The sequence below is a fragment of the Micrasema longulum genome, unplaced genomic scaffold, assembly GCF_059751315.1.
Source record: "Micrasema longulum isolate JH-2025_06_02 unplaced genomic scaffold, ASM5975131v1 h1tg000430l, whole genome shotgun sequence".
In the NCBI taxonomy this organism is placed as follows: Eukaryota; Metazoa; Arthropoda; class Insecta; order Trichoptera; family Brachycentridae; genus Micrasema; species Micrasema longulum.
In genome coordinates, this window is record NW_028277630.1 from 97319 (window position 1) to 119651 (window position 22333).

The 22333-nt window shown below is 32.6% G+C and overlaps 1 protein-coding gene across 2 annotated transcripts in view; it reads right to left on the reverse strand.

Moving 5' to 3' along the window:
- svp (COUP transcription factor 2) overlaps positions 1-22333 on the reverse strand; it is a 185248-nt gene that overhangs the window by 85843 nt on the left and 77072 nt on the right. For both annotated transcript variants that reach the window (XM_088226409.1, XM_088226408.1), the window contains one exon: positions 12020-12562. In XM_088226409.1, coding sequence (XP_088082535.1) covers positions 12020-12562 — 543 coding nt within the window. The remainder of the gene's footprint in view (positions 1-12019; positions 12563-22333) is intronic.

The following is a 22333-nucleotide window of genomic DNA, read 5'->3' on the forward strand; positions in this document are numbered from 1 at the left end:
TATTTTTGCTTCGTTTTTATACTACATTTTTACTATGTTTTTACTTCATTTTTACTATGATTTTACTACATTTTTTACCATATTTTTACTCGATTTTTTATTTTGTTTTTCACTTTGTCGTCAGTCTTCCTTTGTCTTTATTACTGTTTCTATGTATTGATTACTGTTTTTTATATTTTTTTAACTGTCTTAGAACGGGGTAAATAACCCTAGTTAGGCAGTAAAAGCAACTTAAATAAATTATAATTTTGTGTATGTAAAATAATATGATAATAAAAAATAAAAAAATAATAAATCTGGAAGGCATGAAGGTGTATCGCACCACCTATTTAAGTGTCTGGCATCCCTGGGGCGCAATAATGAACCGGTCTTGCGGCACGAGAAAACAGTTTTTCTCGTGTATTTTGTATGTAAACGCACGAGATAATACGGCCGCGAGAGCGTTTGGAATACCACCCCTGGAGAACACAACGCTTAAAATTTAACAAAACGGTATAGAAGAAGAAAAATATTGAGAACTCACAGTATTTTTTTATCCCAGCCAAGTTGGAAAGATTTTAGTCACTTTATTATTTCAAAACAAGATTAAAAAAAAAAAAAAACTTTCCTATATTTGTATTCAGTGTGCATTTATTTTATGATCTTTCTTATGATTTTTTTATAAAGACGAACATTTTTACTTTTTATCTTTAAATTCATTTTATTTTAGAAGGATTGCTGGGAAGATCGACATGAAATATTGAAAAGTGATTCTACAGTGCAATATTTAATGTTCCTGGACTGACACCTGGAGCGTGAGGATGATCACTTTACATTTATACAACAGAAGGTCAAAATCGCTGCATTCAGTATACCTATGGCGATTTTTAAAGGCTTGTATTTTAATTTTTACATTTGTTTTGCAAAATTTTCCAATCAGAAATAATAACTGAATACGTTTGAGAAGCTGCGGTATGACCCTCTCAAAAGTATTTTTTACTACGGCTCGCGTGTATCGGAAGAAACAATGGTGTTATAAGCTTGAACAGAGAGTATGTTAACACAAAGAAATTATCGGCTATTATACGTAACTTTAATAACAATGTATGCCGTATGCCATATTGTAGATACGCATAACACATTCCTTAAGAGGAATTTAATTAAGGACAGATCTCTTTGCAAGAGGGTTAAAGGTCAAACGGTTCTCCAAATTAAACCTGGAATAATTTATTGCGATAATTTTATTACTTTTGTTTGTTAACCTGTATCCGCGACAGTCTATAGTATTTTTTTTTCATCCAGTTGTTGTCTACTGTCTTAATATTGTTGATAAAAGCAACTGATCCGAGAAAAAAATTAGTAAACTAAAAAAATTCAATTTTCAGGCATTACGACATTACGAGTAGCTGAAGTTGCTTAACCATATAAATCACACCCACATTCACAAAGGTTTTTTAAGCAATTTTTTAAACAAAAATCAACAGTGAAAGCACTTCCTCCACATACTCTAAGATCACTTTAAAAGCCGAGGGTCTTCCTATTAGTTTTTTTTTTCATAATTTTATTTTTTATTTATTGATTAACTCTTATGGATTTCATTCATTTAATAAAATAATTTTTATTTTTAAAAATCACATTCTTCTGTTAATGATAATATTTTTAACATTTTTTGCAAAGGTTGTCTGAGTTTTTTGTTTAGTTTTGTCTAGTAGTTTATTGTATAAACTACAAAAAAAACATTTAAAAAATGTTCAAAATTTAAGTGACTTTATTTTTTCAATTTCAATATCTTTAATTGCCATTTTAACTGTATTTTACTCTACTGGGTACCTATTTTTATTACATTTTTCACCGTGAGTTTGGCAAATTTAATACAGAGCTTTAACAGATAGAAGAATAGAAAAAATATGACTATTCAAGTATTGGAAAATTAGTGAATATTAAACAGTGTGTCAAGTTATACTCATTTAAACCAGCCAACGACCGACTAGAAATCCTGTACATACCTTGACTTCCATATTTCCTTCCCAAAAATATTCGCCATAAATGTTGTATTATTATTATTTCAATAATTGTATATTTTAATAGATACATAACTTGACTAATTATTTATTTATTATTAATTCATTAAATATATATTTTTCTTCTGCCGGGTTCCCCCAACATTGGCAATCGCTACAGCGAAAGCTTTTGTATCTGTTATGCGCTAATTTTACATTCGCAGCCAGGACGACTGCTTATTGATGTACTCGCCGTAGTGATTCCTGGATAAAGATGACCAAAATGGTTTTCCGCTGCCTTCTCTGGTGGATTTTCTGTCGAGGTTACCTTCCCTTGGCTTACATTCCAAATATACTTTTCCAAAATCACTCGCTATCGAGTTAAGACGTATACAAAAATTATATATACTTTTATAGATGTGGGTGAGATTCAATCAAATCATTGAATATTTGAATTTGATTAAATGTAGCGTCATTTCACTTTTCAAAACACAAATAAATATTGCATCCCTCAATAATTATCCACTAGTACTAATACTACCATCACGTCATTTCCCCGTAGGGGTAGGCAGATAGAATGGACCGTCACACGCGTCTATCCTCGCATATACTCTTCCACATTCATACATCTTGTCATACAAGCCCTTCGGTTCTGTCTGCTTTTGACATGACCAGACATAAGATGTTGGTTTATCTGATCATGCTACGTCTTCCTTGGTCGTTCTCGTCTCACGTTACTGTTCATTTTCACCATGTATACTTATTTCACCATTCTTTCTTCGTACATTCGTTCTACATTCGTAAACCATCTCAGAGACCCTTTCTTAATCTTGATTTCATCATTCGTAATCCTGTCATACATTGATTTCCCACCCATTCGTCTAAGCGATCGCAATTATCTCGCGTTTACTTGGCTTCCATCCTTCCTCTGCCAGTTCCATGTTTCACTTCCATACATAAGTGTTCGGACTATAACTCCGTGGTGCACTGCCAGTTTAGCTTCGATTGACATATTTTTATTAGCAATTATTGTGCTTAGTACTCATTGACTCACGGAGCAAAAGTCCGAGGTTCAAGTTTCACTTTACCAATCCCATTTTTCCAGAACAATTTTTTTACAACATTTAGAAAATGGTCTGAAAACCGGAATATTTAGGTAACCAACCCTTGTTAGACGATCAAAGTAACTTTATAATTATGTTATAATTTTATACGAATGAGATAATTAAATAAAAACATTAAAATACGACTTCCGATACTCATTTATTCTTTCGAAAAAAAAACTAGACATATTTCTTTAAAAATATATTTTAATAATTTTAGTTTAAAGTTTTAATTAAATAAACCCATAGTTAACAGGATTAGTTTTCGGTACATTACTAAATTATTGGTTTATGTACAGTCCATTCAAATATTTAATAAACTTTAGCACACTAACTTTATGGTAGCAAAAAGTTTTTACATAAATCATTCAAATGTGAGTAATTACACAATTAAAAATTGTATGTTTACATGGTACACCGACAGGTATAGGCTTATTTGACATTCGAACGTACTGTACACATGATTTTTTTGACCTAATCCTTAGGTTAAATAACAAAAAACTGACTTTTTTTGTAACATTACAGTTTTAGTGTTTTTAATATTATCTCAAATACAAAAAAATACTGTATGAAAACTTGTGAAACGAAACCACTTTCTAACACATGTTCCTCGTTATATTTAGGAGGTAAAAAAATAAGTATTTATTATGTAAAATATATTTAAAATAATAAAAAATTTAAGTATCAAAAGGCTGTGCTACTAAATTCCTTTACACGTGGTGATGTTATATCGTGTTACTTCAAGCAAAAGACAAAATATTTTAAAGTTTAGACATTTGAAAAAAATAATTTTATATAATTTAGGCCTGTTTTACCAAAATAGTCGTATAACTAGCGTGCACTCCCGCTTACTGCCAATAACCGACTGATTGAAAGAATTATTATTATTTATTTTTGTCTCTTTCACGCCCACGCGGTCAATATGGACACTTTACTTGTAACCATATGTTTGTGTTCACCGCGCCCGCACTGCGCCGCAAATCGCTCGCTATTATGGCCATACACTAAAAGTTACTAAATTCCATCAGGGTTTGTAGATACAAATCTGAAAGACTGCAATTTAAAAACTGTATTTATTATTAAAAATTCAAGTACGTATATTTATATTATTTTAAGGGCTGATCGCATCTAAATATAAGTAGTCTAAAAAAATGTCTAAATTAAAACTGGTCATTAAATAAAAACGCTCGATTAAATTTTATTGGTTCGTAGGTTAAGTTTCCGACACGGCACAAAAACTTAATTACAAAAATAATCATTAAGACCATTAATAATTTTAAAGAAGAAAATTAGAGGCATTTTTCAAAATTCTTTGACACACGCGCATGCGTGCTCCGACAATTATTATTATTATTGTTCTCACACACAATTATACAGCACACGTATACAGACACAACACACATGCACACTACAGGTCGTGACTCGATCTTAGTCCACCGGTCAAATCCCAAACGAACGGCGTCACGACATGAAACCATACACGCCTCTCGCTTCCTCCCATCAATTGCATTTTCCATATGCAAAAGAGAGACGCAACGCTTGCGGCAAGGTTGATTGCCGAATTAAGTCCACCGTTGGGATCCGGATACATGGCGTCAACCAACCAAGTTCACGGATATGTATGATTCAGAAGTTCGTCAAAAAGATTGAAGCATTTATTTTATTGCAATGCTATTATCAAATTGTGTATCTTGTCTTTTCTACTCGGTTCCAATAAGTCCCTCGAGCAAAATAGATGTTCCTTTAACCTGCACCCAAGTAGGTATGTGTGTGTTTCTCTTTTCCTCACAAGGAAAGTAGCGGGTGTTTTGTTCTGGTTAGAAGGAGACAGTAGAGTCGTGACCGCGACTGCCCTGGGCTATATCGTTTTGAGGCTGCCAGCAAAGTGCCTCAAGGTATAATAATATTGTCTAGTACGTTCATTTAATTATACAAATAATAAATATTGAAAGAAACTTAATTTTAAAATGGTAAATAACTCGTTAAAAAACCGTTTTCGTGGTTAACTCAATTATCCCAAAATACCTAATCTTGATTTAAAACTATGTACTACTTAATACCAATATTCGTATTAATATTCTAAGACTATATAAATATCATAAATACAATATGTATTTATATTACACTTCCGTGTTTATGGAAATACTTCTGAATAAAAGAAAACGTTGCATCATACTTATTTTATATCGATGATAGTAAAAGCCAGTTAAAAAATATTTTCACCAAAAACCTTACAAATTATTCATTCAGTCAGATTCTGCGCCTATCTATTAAACTTTTTTATTGGTTACTTTTATCTTATTTTATTTTGTAATTTGTAAAACAAAAAAGTATTTTTTAAGTAAAAAGTAAGTTTTTTAACGTTTTTTATTATTTTCAATTGCTAGCCGTAGTAATTAATAATAATTTTAAATAAAATTTAAGACAGGTCAATGAATTAATCCTCACGGATTGGTAAACAAAAAGTTCATAAATAAAGTGAACATGAAATTGCGTAGGTAAGATAATATTTTTATTTAATTAATTAATTTAACTTTTTGTACATTGGCGGTCTTATTACCAAATGACAATTTCTTCCAAACAATCAATAAAATCAAAGTTTTTTTTTGTAATTCAATTTACAAAACAAATTCATTAAAAAAAAAGTTAAAATAATTTTTAAAAAGAAGTATTTGTATTTACATATAAATTACCTTAAATCAATACTATTACTCAATGGTTGAAGGAAAACAGAAGAAAGAGGAAAGGAGGATAGATTAAGGAAGAGAAAGGAGATGTTTCTTCATACGTGATTTAAACAGAGATACTGTACTAACATATTTCATGGCAAGTCTTGTCTATCTGAGAACATATGTTCTCAGAAAGACAAGTCTTGCCGGTAAGTTGCATTGATTAACACTTTCTAAACAAAACTGCATATTTGTTAGGCCGTTAAATACCGCATTGAAAAATTAAAAGCATAAAAATATAAACTAGTGAAATCAGTGCTGAAATCATTATAAATTTAGAAATAAAAGTTAATTGACAATCACGTGAACGAACGGAGTATACACCTAACAGTATGGTACGCTTTTGGCGGAGCCGAGATAACCTGTATGGAATAAATAATAAATTATAGGTTCCGCGGGAGGAAAGTGGTTTGACCTGCTGAGCCGTTCTGCGGCCCGCGGACGATACAACCATACTTCTATATATTACCAATATACGCAGTATGGGCAGCCGCAGCGCCGGGCCCTGGGTGAAATTATTTATTTATTTTTATCGTCATATGGTCTTTTCAGACCTTTATTAGCGACCAACTCCCGTGCGCCTTTTCAAATCAGGCCCGCGTCCCGTTGTTCAGACCTTAAGAAGTAAACTATTTACGAACTATCAACCGTAGACATACAGGACCGCGAGAACCTGACATCTTAGCATGTCATGCTTTCGTTTCGTAAGTTCATTCGCATCCCATACGCCTTTCTCACTCTTTAGAGTCACACATCACTCACAACATTTATTTATTTACATACATAAGTTTATTGTACATTATTTGAGACATAAGTCTCAACTCCGTGGAACTAAAAATCCTGTGCTGAGGTGGAACTAGCAATTAGTTGACACAGACACATGAGCACATCACCACAAATATAGGATCGGAAACATAAAAAATAATTTTAGAAAAATTACATATATACAGGGTGTTCTTTAAACCCTGTCACATCCGAAACCACAATGATCAGTATGGGCAAGAAAACATATAAGCATATTTAAAAAAATATTCAGAACGAAGAAAATTTTTGAAAATAAAATATTTAAAAAAAACAAATGATTGCTTTCTTCTGCAGGGGGAAGTGAGGGGAGCGTGGCGCAGTACCAGACTCTCCCCTTCCCCCTCCTCGTTTCACCACTGCAGAAGTAAGCAACCAATTGATTTTTTTGATATTTTATTTTTCTTAATTTTATTCGTTCTAAAAAAATATTTTTTAATGTGCCAATATGTCTTCTTGCTCATACTGATCATAGTGGTTTCGGATAAGACAGGGTTTAAAGAACACCCTGTATATGGCACATCAATATGGTAAACAGTAAACTCAAACATTCGGAAAATCATCAAGGAGTTTTCTACTCAAATCCCTTCCACTAAGGAAATTCCGGTCCTTAACTACTTTCTTGAAAATTGTTTTTGTCCTTGAGAGCTTAATACGCTCTTCCAAAATATTGAACACTTTCGTTGCGATAAATAAGAGTTGCCTCTTAGAAAAAATCGTATGGGTTTTCGGTATGACAATTCATATTCTGAGAAAACCTCGTACGGACATTTTGCTGGATTCCGCACAACCCCCCCCAGCCAGCTATTTTATAGGTTGCAGTGGATTGAAACAGAGCAAAATACACACTTCTGAGAGTGCCAATATACAGAATATCTCTAAGTTAGTTCAGATATACTTATTCTGATTGATTTAGATCTATTTGTCCCTTAAAACAAACATTTAAAAGACAAGGATGGTATACTCTGGTATACTCTAAGGCGCTAACTACCTTTATACCTTCCAAAATAGGCAAACTTGTATATGGCTCACTAAGCCATATTGCTTCCGTTTGATGCCACCAAATATTTCTCCGTCCGTTGTCTTATTTCCATATTCCTTGCAAATTCAAACCATCGAGAATTCTTCTAAGGTACCTATTCTTAAAATATTACCTGTTAACATAACTTGTGTCCTTAATTTCTCAAATTAAAAAATGAGCACCAAAAATAAAACAAAACGATAAACTTCATTCGATAGAAAAACTTCTGCTTTACATGAAATTATATTTGCTTTTACGTTACATTTATTATTTTATTTGATTGCAAGCCTTCAAAACAGAATGTAAAGTAGACGAAAGATAGCATTTTCAACACCTCTTCTGTTCGTTTTCAATTGAGGGGAAAAAGCTATTAAAGCTGCTTGCGATATTTGCGTAGTGTACGGCGAAGATACCATGAATTATTGAGTAATTTGTCATGCATTGGGTGTTAACAACTTATGTAAACACTCAATAAATTAGCTTTTTATTCTAGAATATAATGACTTATTTTAAGGAAACTATTCTATATGGTAAATTTTCAAAAAATACATACACATAAAAATAAAAACTAATGTAAAACAAACTTCCTCTCTAAACACGAATGTTCACTTTATTAGAGAATAACAAACGTTATAACTGTATGTTCAAAATATTTATAACTTTATACTTACTTCATCAAAAAAAAATTTCAACAAAAAAAAAAAAAAAGTATTTTATCATTATCGTCACTCCCTTAACCGTATCTAATGGTGTATAGAACACAACATTGGCATTCATATATAATTATTAGTACATTTAAGATATTTACCATCTACTATCTTTACTCGTACTTTTATTGGGGTTGTTTTACCTATTTACATTAATGTACATGAATAATGAAAAACGAGGATCCGTTTTGATCGCAAAATTGTTATTTGAGCAATAAACAATGCGTTTTTACAAGCACCATAAACATTTTACCACTTTCTGAAGCTTGGGTGGTCATTTATGCATCATCCTTGTATGTATTCACGTAATGAATTTACATAATTTATCTCGGATATCAAATATCTGAGGTGTCATGAATCAAAGTAATAAAAACCAAATTAAACTTTTAAAAAATTCAATTACAAATTTCTACTTAGATCGATAGTAGAGCGGTAGACCTCAATCGATGGCAGTAAAATTGAGTTGAATTTCATTTCAGTTTTGCAAACTACAGAGACCACAATAAAGTCTTGGAATTAAGCCTCACTACCACAGATTTATTATTATTTACGTAAGACCGATCATTTTACCTTCATGTAACAAAAATGATCAAGATACGCTGCGATTGGAGTACCAATGCTGTGCTCTATGCACTATTAGGTGCGAAAAGGGAATGACGATGACGAAAATATTTCCGTATAAGTTGGAAAATACTTGTCTCAAACATTATTGTACACATTTTTTTTTTTAATAAAAAAATAAATATTTGCGTTTTTATGATTAACCCAAATATTTAATTTTGAAGGCCATTTTCAACGAGTTGTAAATAACTCACTATTACAAAAATGGGAATCAAGTTGGGGTACAGTGGGATTCAAACCACGGACCTTTGAGCCGCAAGTCCGAGACACTAGCCACGGGACCGCAACCCAATTGTGTTAATATATTTTATGATACATATAAGTTGAGTCGTTTAAAAGGTACAAATTTTTTTGCTAAAAATATTTCCTTAACCAGAAAAAAACCATCGCCATGCATGAAAAATAGTAACAAACAATTAAAAATCAGTTTAAATTAATTCATAAACACTACTAAATAAAAAGAAAGGAAAAACAAACAACAAAAAAACCCTTACCTCTACGCCTTATAAGTTTTTTAAAACTATTCTAAAGGAATGTTACTCATTCAAGTGAAAATCTTAAGTAATTTCGATTTGTAAAACAATCTGAAAAATCCTTTACTAGAGTAACACGGGTATTTTTGTAGGAAAATTGTAGGTAAGTGAGTGAAGTATATTTTCAACATTAATTCTCGTTAATATTATTAATACTCAATTTTTATGAGCTCATTTTCGAGAAAATCCCCCTAATCGGCGTTTTTTTTTTTCATTTGGTATGAATGTTCATAATAACGATGAACCATTTAGTTCGGAAACTTTATTTTTAAACAATACATGTAATTTTTGGTAAGCACATACATCTTCTTTTATCGTTTGAAAATGTACAACATTAATTTATTGATTTATTCAAGTAATATTGCCGAATAGTAAACATAATATTTACATTTATTTAAACTGATGCATTTGTTTAAAAGATTTCGACTGTATTCATCACATTAAAAAACACTGGATTTGAAAATTTCTTACTCACCATGACTTTTAGTACCTAAACCAATTTTAGCATTATCTTTTTTTTAAAGTTATATTTGCGCTTTATGATTAACCCAAATATTTGAATTTTGGGGGCAATTTCAAAGAGTTGTAAATAGCTCAATTTTCAAATGAGAATCAAATTGGGGTAGAGTGGGGTTCAAATCTTGAACCTCTGATTCATGAGTCTGCAAGACTAGCCACCGCACCACGATTCAACTATGATTGTTAATTTTGATTATCAATATTGTAATCATAAGTTATATGATTGTATTGTGCGAGTCGTTCTTACCCCAATTTTAGACATATTTGTATATATGCATGTATTTTTGAGTTCGCTATATACTAAAAGGTAAATATTTATTTCAATATATTTTTTTAACTAAAGTATTTAATATTTTGAATAATAACACGAAGAATTTTTAAATAAATTGTTTTATATTGTCAAAAAAATGGTAACATGATTTTCTTACGAAGTACGTTAAATAACTATATTAAATAAATAAATAAATAAAATACAAGGCACGTAATTATTTATAATGACACTTGAAAACTCGAAGGCGCGTACCGAAAATTTCTAGAGAAAATATTTCAGTGGTAATATTTTGATGTCTAGAATATTTCAGGACTACGTCCTTTTACAAAGGATAAATTTAAATATTTAAAATCAAACTTAGCTCACAGCCGATGTCTACCTGCTAAATTATTAATATTAATATCAAACACGTTTAAAATCTAATACTGGCAAAATAAGGAACTATATTTTAAAATACATTGTATAATGAATGGAAAAAATACGAAATAATTTTTTGAGATAGATACATTAGCGTAGTCATTTGAAGTTTGCAAAACCTATACAGAAAATAGTTAAAAATAATACTGAAAATACTTGATTCATCAAAACATTTTTTTAAAGTTTACAAGTTTAAAGTTTTAATTTTGCTAAGTACGGTAAGTTTATACATGAAATAATAAATGTTTTCTTTGAATGTTGATAATTATGGATATAGTGTAAAATGTTCGTAATATATACATAATAGGTTCGTACGTTCGTAGCATTAATGAGGCACTTTAGTATTTGCTTTGGAAACAATCCTATTGTCCGCGCAAAGTAAAGTTGTCCGTGTCAATGGTTGAGATGGGTCCTCTATCAGGGGCTCGGAAATAATGATCGGTTCCGTTCCTCGTTTCTTCCGGCGTGTGACGGACCTTATCTGAACTGCGGCCGGAGGCGAGCTAAGGGATCCGCTTCTGGTTCACTCCGAGAGGCAAACTCGGAGGCGAGATTTCATCGCTTTCGAAATGCGCAAAACTATCGCGATCATATCGCGCATGCAGACGAGGGTTATAATAGAAGCCGAACAAAGAAAAACTTTAAGGAACTCTAAGATTGTCCGTCTTCAATGCGCGCGTTGAACCATCGATAGATATGCAAATCGATCACCGCTAGATGCGGCTCGGATACGCACGGAGACCAGGGCACGCGGCTCCCGCGCGGCGCGCGGTGCGGCGGCGGGGCGCGGCGTGCGGCGTGCCCGGCGCCGGGGACCCTTATCTCGCCATGTGCCGCCAAACTCGGGGAATTATTCCGCACTACCCGTGCCTTATGGTCAACCTGACCGCGCTACATCCTTACAGCATTCCACCCGCGAACAATGGACTACCTACTGATAACGCCGAGGAACGGGACGGACTAGGCCGAGATCAGCGCATCTTCGAGTAAGGGGAAAAGTTACTCAGGTCCGAGTTGTGGAAGGAGGAGGTCACGGGCGGCATGCGGGGCGTACTGGTGAAGGCGGAGGAGGCGTGGGGAGCGGGCAGGAAGCTACTGTACTTCATGGGAGAACTCACACCGAGGGACGACGCCGAACCATCGAACGCGGAATAATACCCCGAGGAAGTGTTCTGCTGAGCCTGCGGCTCTCGGTACGCGTCCAGGTGCTGCCTGACAAGGGACAGCGTGTCGGACACCGAGCACACAGACGACCAGCCCGCAAGCACCCTATAAAGCAAGAGCCCCACATCCCCAAATAACGAATCGAACATTTTACCTGTCGTGAACAGGACGATCGCCTTCAAGCAGGAGTATTCCGCGGAGTCCACGTGAAGCACTTTTAACTTCTCCACCTGCTCTTGGAATATCCGTATGTGGTCCATGAAGGCGACCACTCGGTCCGCCGCCATGGGGGAGGCGTGCAGCCCGGCGGCCGCCAGGAGAGGCGCCACGTGCAGGGGCATGGAGCACTGGGAAGCGTTCAGCACGAACAGCTCCGACCACACCAGCCGCAACAGCGCCACCTGATCCGTCACCTGGAGTTCCGGGAAGAACGGGATGTTCCTCGCCCACTCCACCGCGGAGAACAGCAGCCTCGCCGCCAACTCGCAGATATTGTCTATTCCCATGATGTTGTTCGGCTGCATGCACTGGCCGTACCTCGACGTGGGGTACGGCTCCGCCCGGAGTAGCAGGGATATGTAGGATGAGAGGTACGAGTGCCCGTTGAGACCGGCGGCGGACACAGGGTCCGCCATGAACTGTCCCGGCATTCCCAGACTGTTGGTTTGTGATGGAGGTACTCTTCCTCTCTGGACAGCTGAAACGAAACAAAAAACTCAATTAGTAAAATAATACATTTTGTGCGAAATCTTCTCGTTGACGGAGCAGAGACTCGGATTTAGGTGCGCAGTGAGACTTTGTTCGACGTAAAACACTTTTACGGCAATTGCCGTCACAAAATAGCTGTTTAAAATGGGGAATGCCGACACTTTACGATGTTTTACAGTGAATGGAAAGACCTTGGAAAAACTAATCATAATCTTACACATGCAGTTTATATTGACACGTGCCTACAATAATGTTAATACGAGCAATAAAGGCTTACAGATTTATCGGTGTCAGAAAATGTAACGAGTTTTTACATAAATTCCTAACGCTGATTTAAGTATCAAAGAAATATCACGGTCGTACATAACCATTCAATGTTTAATGAACTATAAACCCAATTTTTAAAAATGAAATTATTGAAGCTTATGTACATGGGTAGTCTTTTAATTTATATTTACAATAATAAAATTTCGAATACGCAGTGTTTATTTTATGCCATTTTTGTCGCACAAATAAACACGAATGGAACAAAATTATTCTAATTACTTTTCGTTAAAACAGCTACGTAGGCAGGTACATGATTTTATATCGATTAATATGAAATGAAATCATTTGGATTCTTATGATAGGTTGAAAGTCCATCAAAAACATGAAAGAAGTAATTATGAATGCAGCAATCTTACGAACAGTTTAATGGGTGCAATAATGGCCGCTGTGTGTGACAAATTGCATCCACTAACGCAATTTATTTGTATGCCAAGATTTCCCGCTCACAATTAACCCAAATGCTCAGTGTCGTGAACAAATGCATCAAAAATGCATTATGCAGCTTTGAAAAATAGCTCGTGATTTTAATGCTTAGTTAACACACACGTTTTATATTTATCCATTGGTGTATGATCGACATTGAAAATGTGACTAAGGTTATTTTTAAAAAAAAAGTAATTTATTTAATTTTGAAAATACTTTTATTTATAACTTGTGCTGTTGAACAGTTATGTGTGTGAATTATTTTTTTAAAATTTTATATAGAAAACATACAGTCATACATAATAAGTATTAAAAACAACATTTTTCTACTTAAAAAGATCAATTAAGTTTTCATAAATTATGCAAAAGATATAAACATTAAATGTGACAAAAAAAAAAAAAAAGAATTTCAAGTGAGAAAAGAATAACTGTTAACATTTGCGTTTTCCATGGAGGTAATAAATAAAAATACCGAATGCACACTCCGAGCCATTCAGGCACACACACATGAACGCACATATAAAACATACACAAACATATACATTACATACGGCACATATACATAGCATAATCCGCTCAAGATGCACTTTCAGCAACTATCCCAAAAAATCGACCCCATGAAGAAATTTTCAGTATAAATGCAACGTGCAGTTAAAAATGTCTACATCAATACTGAGTCCGTTATAATTTCTACAGGTACGTCTAATGAATGAATTCGAGGTATAATTTTTATTACAAGTTGGTACATAAAAAAGGGAATTTAATCTGGTATAGCAAAGAGGACAACGGAAACCAATATTTTGTAAAAGATACGGCGAATAAACCATATCTTTTTGAATTTCGAAAAGAAAAATTAAATCATATGTAAGGCGCCTTTTTTGTAGTGATACTATATTAAAATGAATCAAAAATGCGCCGTAATCATTTTCAATGTTGCCAAAACGATATTCCAGGCTCCTTATAAATTTATTTTGAATGTTCTCAATTTGATTAATATATACATTATACTGAGGGGACCATGCTACAAAACAATATCGGTAAATTCACAATAGAAATAGGAATAGAACCAGAATCCTGGGCGAAAGTTTTTGACTCGATGGCTGCTCTCGCAAACCTAATAAAACATGTTCTTTTTTAAGAAAACAAACAAATTGCATATGAAAAGGCTGAGTGGTAGACTGATCGAACAGTGTGCGTTATTGCGATACTCTTGTGACATTAAACTTATTATTAATACGAAATATTAAAACAAAAAATTAAATAATAACTATTTATATCCCACTTTGTTCTAGGTAACCTATAAATGATTAATCGGCATCGATATAGATACCTACCAATTATTGCACTTTTTTTATCCGATATCATACATTTTCTAACATTGACAAAATCTTTAATCGTCATTATATTCTCATGCATTCAACGCGTATCGTAAAAGGTTTCAGATAATACAAAATCAATAAATTTAGAGAATGTTTTGTTATTTGATTCAAAATCTATTTGAAACCGCCAAATTAACGCGGAATTGAAAAAGAATCAGTGACATCAACGCACGGACATACAAAATGATGAAAATTCAGCCGAACGTCAACGTTCATTTATATACTCTACAACATACAAATTAATGTATTTGATGTCAAAAGTGCTATTAAAGTAATATTCTCATTTGATGCCTTTTAAAAAATTTTTGAGATTAAGCTCATATCGCTAAGTTTTCTTTTAAATTGTTATTATTGCTTATGCAGTTTCTCGTTTCCGAATTTGAGACATTTGTACCGTTAATATTATGCAAATATGACGTTCCATACAAATGAAGAAAGCTACTTTGTAGAGCCTTCTTGGCTTTACTGTTATATATGACTCTAATCAGAGACCATGAATCAAAAGTAACGCGCACTTGATGCATTTCTTGTTCTCACAAAAATTTTCAAAATTATTTTTAAAATGCACTACATGCTTAATGATTTTAATTCGGAATAGGCCTGTTTAAAACAATAGTCTATAAAATTCGATTAATGACTAACAAGCAACAAAAAAAATTCTAACAATTATCCGGTCATCTATGTATTACATATTTATACTTTTTTTTAGTATTTAAATAGCTCCATTTTTAAAGAAATAAACCCTTAATTTCTTCCATTTTGAAATAAATAAGCGAGTTACTTAATCTTAACAGCTTATTACAGAAAAAAAAACGAAGATCCAAGAATTGATTTTATTTTGGGTGTGTGAAATAAAACACAAAATCGGTAGATATTTTATTTTGTTGCTTAAATAAAAAAAACATTTACTAGTTGTTTAACAAGCATGGAATTTAATAAGGTTTTAATTAAATACTTTAAATACCTATTTAAATGCGCAAACCTAAAATGTTGTAGAAAAAAATAACCTACACAAAAAAATGAACCCTTCAGAGTTCGGTGAGCTAAGAAATATACGTTAAGTATATATCACAGAGTATTTTTTTGTATGTGAAGTTTTAGTCAGGAACACACGCTTAAAAGTAATAAATAAAAGTCTAGTAAAGCAATTTGTATGTTTTCTTTCACTATTTTAAACATTAGCATAAACTTAATAGGAAATAATCAACTTGTGACGTTATTATCAATACTTGTTTGAGAAAGATTGTAATCTGAGCATATAATTTAAGTCATCTTAATCGCCTTAAGTATTGTATGTGGAAAATTTATAAACTTTAATCTTGTACAGTTAATTTGCGGTTAAATAAAATAACTATAAATATTTTATTCGATTAAAATATCAAAGTGTGACAACTAAAAATGCGCCTTAAGTAACAAAACGTATTTTATAAGTATTTTTTCACTTTGCCTAGTGGCATAGAGAATGACCATTTAAGTTCAATTTTCGTGAATTTTTTGATAACTTATTACTTACGCATTACTTATAAATGAAAACAAAGAACGCAGTTAATTGCTCATGCAGTATGACCACATAAAGGAAAAAAATATTATTTTGACGTTTTACTTTACCTACCCCATGTTTTTATTTCGTTTTATTTCGATGAATTTTAGACTACGCACAATGCTCTTTTACAAAGTATAACATACATAAAATGGTTGAACGGGTAGAGACTACCAAATATAATTAACCTACCAATTATTACGAGTACATGAAATTTGATTTTTTACATCACAATGTGACATCGTCCATATTAATTTGCGTTTTACGGTTGCCTTTATTTTTTTATGATACTATTATTGTCAATTCAGTGTTAGTCCATCTACAAGCACAAAAGTTTGTCTCTTTTTCAAAAAAGAGCGCCATAATTGTTGTTTACTACATTAAATACACGGTAAATACATTAAATTTAATACTGAACCTAAAACCGTAAAAAAAAACAGAATTATATTAAATTAAACCAAAAAAATTATCAGTATTAAAATGCTCATAATAATAAGGACAAGGATAAAAAGAATTAATTATTTGTAAAATATTTACAAACAAACAAACAAACCATCACGCCGTTTATCCGTAGGGGTAAGCAGAGAGGATAGAACGCCATATCACTCTATTTTGGCATACAGACCTCGCTTCTTCTACATTCCTACTTTTGACATGTCCATCTTCAAGTATTTGATGGACTTGATCGTGCCATGTCTTATTTATATTTTCTTTTATTTCATTTATTGTAAAGTATTTCTGTAATTGTTTCGTGGTTTCATTTTATTGTAAGCAACAATAACTGCATTAAAAAAATTATTATGCTTCAGGTATTTTTAATAAAGATCTCGTTTAATATTTCTTAAAGAAAAACAAAGGGACCCCGTGGTATAATGAACAAGACCTCGTACACAAAACTTTCGAGTTAGATTCTCGATGAGATAGCAATAACAAGAACTGGCGGCCTCCGTGGTGTAGTGGTCAAGACGCTTGGCTCACGCACGGAAGGTTCCGGGTTCGATTCCCGGTGAGAACACAAAAATCAAAATGTAATTTTTCTCAAGCCTGGGTGCTCTGTGATGTAATTCACCACTTTAATTAGGCCTCCTGGCCTGTTGTGGTGCAAAAAAAAAATGTAAAATGTAAATGTAAAGAATGTTTTTTTTTCTAATAGGTACCTAGACTTTTTACACAGCACACATGTAATTCAAATTCTAAGTTTGGGATGTTGTAATTTTCGAAAAAAATTCCGAGTAATGAGTAAAAACATCACCTTGAAATTCGAGAAAAAAATCTAAGTATCATGTAAATTGATTAGTTTATTCAAAACATAGAAATGCTAAAATATCGAAAAGGAGTTTCTCAAAGGAATGTCAGTTAGATATTAGAAAACATAGTTTACTTTGCATCGCTATGCGGTCATGACATTGCAGATTATCAAGTGGTATCCGGGTTCATTACATCGATGCAACTATTTGACCTTCAAATCGGAACTCAAAATGAATATAATTTTTGAAAAAAAAAATGTTTTTTTAAGAAATTCAGAAAAGATGGAACGAACTTGTTTTCAATCATTGTTAGTAAAATACATAATCAGTGCAACTACAGGGCCAGTTGAACCAATTTGAAAAAAAAATTAAACCGTTATTTTTGCGTTTTCATCAAAATGAACAAAGTGAGTTGCATGACAAAAGTAAGATAAAACAACGTTTTGACGAAAGAACAACAATTATTTACCCTTTTGTGATGCAACTGGCTCCAAAGAACATCTTACAATAAAAAAACATTTTAACTAATTCTCTTACAATTACAAAAAATCATTGATTGATTGATTGACTGATTTGGTGTTTTTTTGTAGAACTCCATATTATAAGTTTTTAAAAAAATCATTTAAAATTTACGGTTCTCAAACAAAAAATCGTTTTTTTTTTATTTGTTTGTATCTTTAAACACCCGTTAGGATTATATAAACGGTTAAGTCATGATATGTCTTGTTTGGTGAGTATGGTCATCATGTGCTTTTTAATGCTGATTTTTAATTTGTCTCCAATGTAATTTTTCAAGCAGTCGGGTTAGTCCTTGTAGTGTTTGTATTTGTATAGAATTTTCGACTCTCCTGCTTTTTCCTTGCTTTTTTAAATAGTAATGTTGTTGTTGTCTGCTATTATAGTTGTGAATGTCAGCACTTTTTGTTACTGTTATGTCATTGTCTTGTATTTTTCATTTGTTTTTTTTTCCATACATGTATTATTTACATAGAAATATAATTACAAAAATACACTTTAGAAAAACACATCTTAAAATTAAGCTATGGCATAAATTGGAAAAAATGCCCACAAAGACTTCAGCGTCTAAGCGTGGCCCATTCGTTTTTAAATTATTAAAAAAATTATATTATATAAATATGGACAATATTTTGAGTTTGTCCAAATTTTTGTAGACAAGGACGTTGTAATTAACTATGTACAAAACATTCATAACTTTATACACACTTTATACAGTCCTTGTCTACAAAAATTTAGACAAACTTGAAATATTGTTGATAAATCCACCTGGTCTACGAAGAAGTATAGAAATTGAAAAAATAAGATTTTCCGGCGTTGCCTAGTATGTAGGTGAAATAATTCAATTAGATAAATCTAACCCGCATAAATAGAGGTTTCAGCTCTTTAACTTCACAAACATCAACAGATGAAAGAATTTAAGTAACATAGATGTTCAAATATGGGCAGAATGGTGAATGTTAAACAGTGTGTAAAGTGGCTACTTAAACCAACTATGACAGGTCATAAGCCCTGTAGATGCCTTGACTTCTATATTACCTTCTTTAAAATGTTCTTCATCTCTGTTGTAATATGTTAATATAAATATGGTATGATATGACCATGAATGTATGAAGAATGCATGAATGTGTGTTCAGTTTACAATTTTTACCTTCTCAATTTTCATCAAGTGTTCTATGCCCAACTGCCCTGATTTTCCATTCAGTAGAGTGTTAAGTCAAGAAGGGTAAGATGTGTATTAGTTTTATGATTGTATTTTGTTGTCTTTGTATCCCCATTATGTCTATCTTTTTACCGGTTCCGCAAAAGGCAATAATGTAGCTAAAATTAGTTTATAAAGATCTTAACCTTAACTTTTCAAACGTTTTGCAATCCTGACTGTATTTTTGTTTCTTACTTTAAAAAAAACTTTTTGAAAAGTAAGCACAAGTGGATAAATTTATCAAAATACTTGAAATATATTTTTTTAAGTGAAACAAATCATTAATTGAGCGCTTTGACTTTAAATTACGATTAGTAGTGCACGGTGTCCAAAATTGAGATGTCTTTATTAGAGTCTCTGGAATGCCCCATTACGTTTATACCACGGTGCATTCCTCCTCACCAAAGAATCTGATTGGTCCATCCATCCGGAAAAAGATCGTGACGGTGAATTAAAACGTTTCCAATTCGCTGTTCTTCTGTCATCTTAATATCAAGTAGAGGGTGGTCACGAAACAAATGCGATTTTTTAATTTAGTAGTTTTTACGCAAAAAAAATATGTTTTCTTAACAATGGCTTAAATCTTTTAAATTTAGGGGCGTTTTATGTATCTGGGTAATATTTTAAAATCCTTAGAAGTGAAATCAAGTGGAAATGAGTCCGCCTTATAGTATAGTGGTAAGGTTCGATTCGTGGCAGAATGGATGTAGAGTTTTTATTTCATAAGCAATTTTTCACTTCAATATTACATTGTTCCTGGACTGGGACGTGAAGCATAAGATTGATTTATTTTCAATATTGTTAATTAAATCGGCATTCACTTCGTAACACTTCATTAAAATTATTGTGAAAATAAAACTTTGGTATTAGTATTACACAATTTCACCATGAGTTTTATATCACCCGTCGATGGGAGGAGTGCTCTCCCAAAACTGTGGTAGTGTTCTTGTAAAAGAATAAAAATTGTGTAACACTAATAACAAAGTTTTTTTTTCATAACGTTTTTTTTAAATTTTTTTTTTTTGCTTTTTACAGTTTACTCTTTCATTCACATAAACGAAAAATTCACAAATTTATGATAGTATGCATTAAAAAGTAATAACAAATAAAAGCTTCTGGAGAAATACAAAAAAAGGGGATTTAAATCTGCCTTTAAAAAAATTTGAAACCAATCCAATTAATTCATCTCTTTTATATTATTCTAATGGAACGCATTAAACAGTTTTGGAGTTACGAAAAATAAGATTGATCTTTTTACTTTTCATGTAACAAAAATGATCAAGATACGCTGCGATTAGATTACCAATACAGTCTCATATGCACTACTGGGAGCGGAAGAACGAAATTATGATGATGAATAAAATTATAATATTTTCTGAGACGTACTTTTTTTGGACCACCCTCTAAAGCCTTCCTAATATATCTATGTCAAACGATTGCCTGAATTGGCGTTAAACTAATCAGTGGAGTGGAACTGAAGGGTCGTCCAATAAGTTCACGGCTACGTGTCTTCTGTAAATATTTTATTCCGGTGACGTTCGTACACATGAAAAGAATTTTCAACAACCTTCCGACGCCTTCCACCTTATTTTAATTGATCTATTCGTCAACCGCACGCTTGTTACAGAAATATATTTTTTTAAATGATAATATGCTTCGTGGTCTAGTGGTTCACGTATTTGGATTAAGGCCACGGTCAAATTTATGTCGAACTATGAAATATCAATTATTAAACTGTTAAACAGGAAAAAAAACTAATACAGTTTGGTCAATGCAACCTAATGAGGAAGTTCAGTATCTTTTTTAATTTTTTTTATTTGTTAATGGAATATTAAGCTGAGCCAATTTTTTTTTTACAAATTGTATAATCAGCGCTATGATTTTTTAAAGTTTTTTTATTTTTGAAATAACTCCGCGTGGGACGTCAGAGGTTGTTCTATGATAGTTCTTCCGATTGGTTCGTTTACGGTGACCAAACCGGATATCCTTCAAAACTCTCATATCATTGGATGGTTCATATGAGCCAGTGACGTTATTCAAGTGAGTGCGTTTTATTTATTTTTTTAAATTTTTGTACATTTTTAAGAAATTTCACTGTACAATTTAATGCTCTAATTTTTACCGCGCGCAAGAAAACATTATTTGTATCCAACTTCCCGTAGGACTATGATTCTTCATTATCATCAGATTTGGTTTCACGTGTTTATATTAATTTGACGTTTAATCACCAGTGTGGTTACATATGGAACATTGTGTGGTCGCATGCAAAAAATAAAAATCACAATTTAACCATTCTCTGAGGAGCAGAAAATATTTTAAATCTAGAGCGCCTTAGAGCGAGATCTCATACACTATTTTACGCTTCCGAGAGCCGCACTAATGCAAATCGGAGTTTTCTGATTAATGGGGAAATTTGCTTGCTGAATACGTCTGCTACATATAGTATAAAGATATTTTCCTGTGCATATTTCTTTTCTATTGGTGTAACTGTGTGCTAAGGCACTTCTCGTTCACACTCATGAACATGGTGGAAATAAATGTTACAATTCTAGCTATGAAACGCGTCTTAAAACAAAAATACTATACAATACATGGCACCTAAGATCATTTGGTCAATGGAGTCAAGTATACCTTGCTCCGAGAATATAAAATAATATTCCATTTGCCACAAAATAAGATAAAAATCTAGAGCAATTTAAATTATCTGTAAAAAAAAATGGATATTTGATTTGGGTCCCGAGAACTGTCTTGAGATGGTCACCCTTCCAAAGCAGTAGACTTGTCAATAAAAAAATATTTTTGCATTTCATATTTTGTATTTGGCATTAGTGCGGATGTTGGGCCACCGGGAACTTACCGATGTTAAGGTGCCTACGACAATAGCTTGTTACTTGACCTAAAGTCTGCACAGTAGTTAAATATGTGAGTTGTACTAATAATATTATTTTGTTTTTCTTCTTCTTTTTTTCTTACTATTATTTATGTATCTGTGTGGATTTAAATATGAATATGTATGATTTCATGTATATTTTTTAGACACTATAAGTATACATTAAATCATGTAAATGAACGCCTCGACACGGGTTGTGCCCAGTGAGGTATTCATATTTAAAAACAAAAGTGTTAT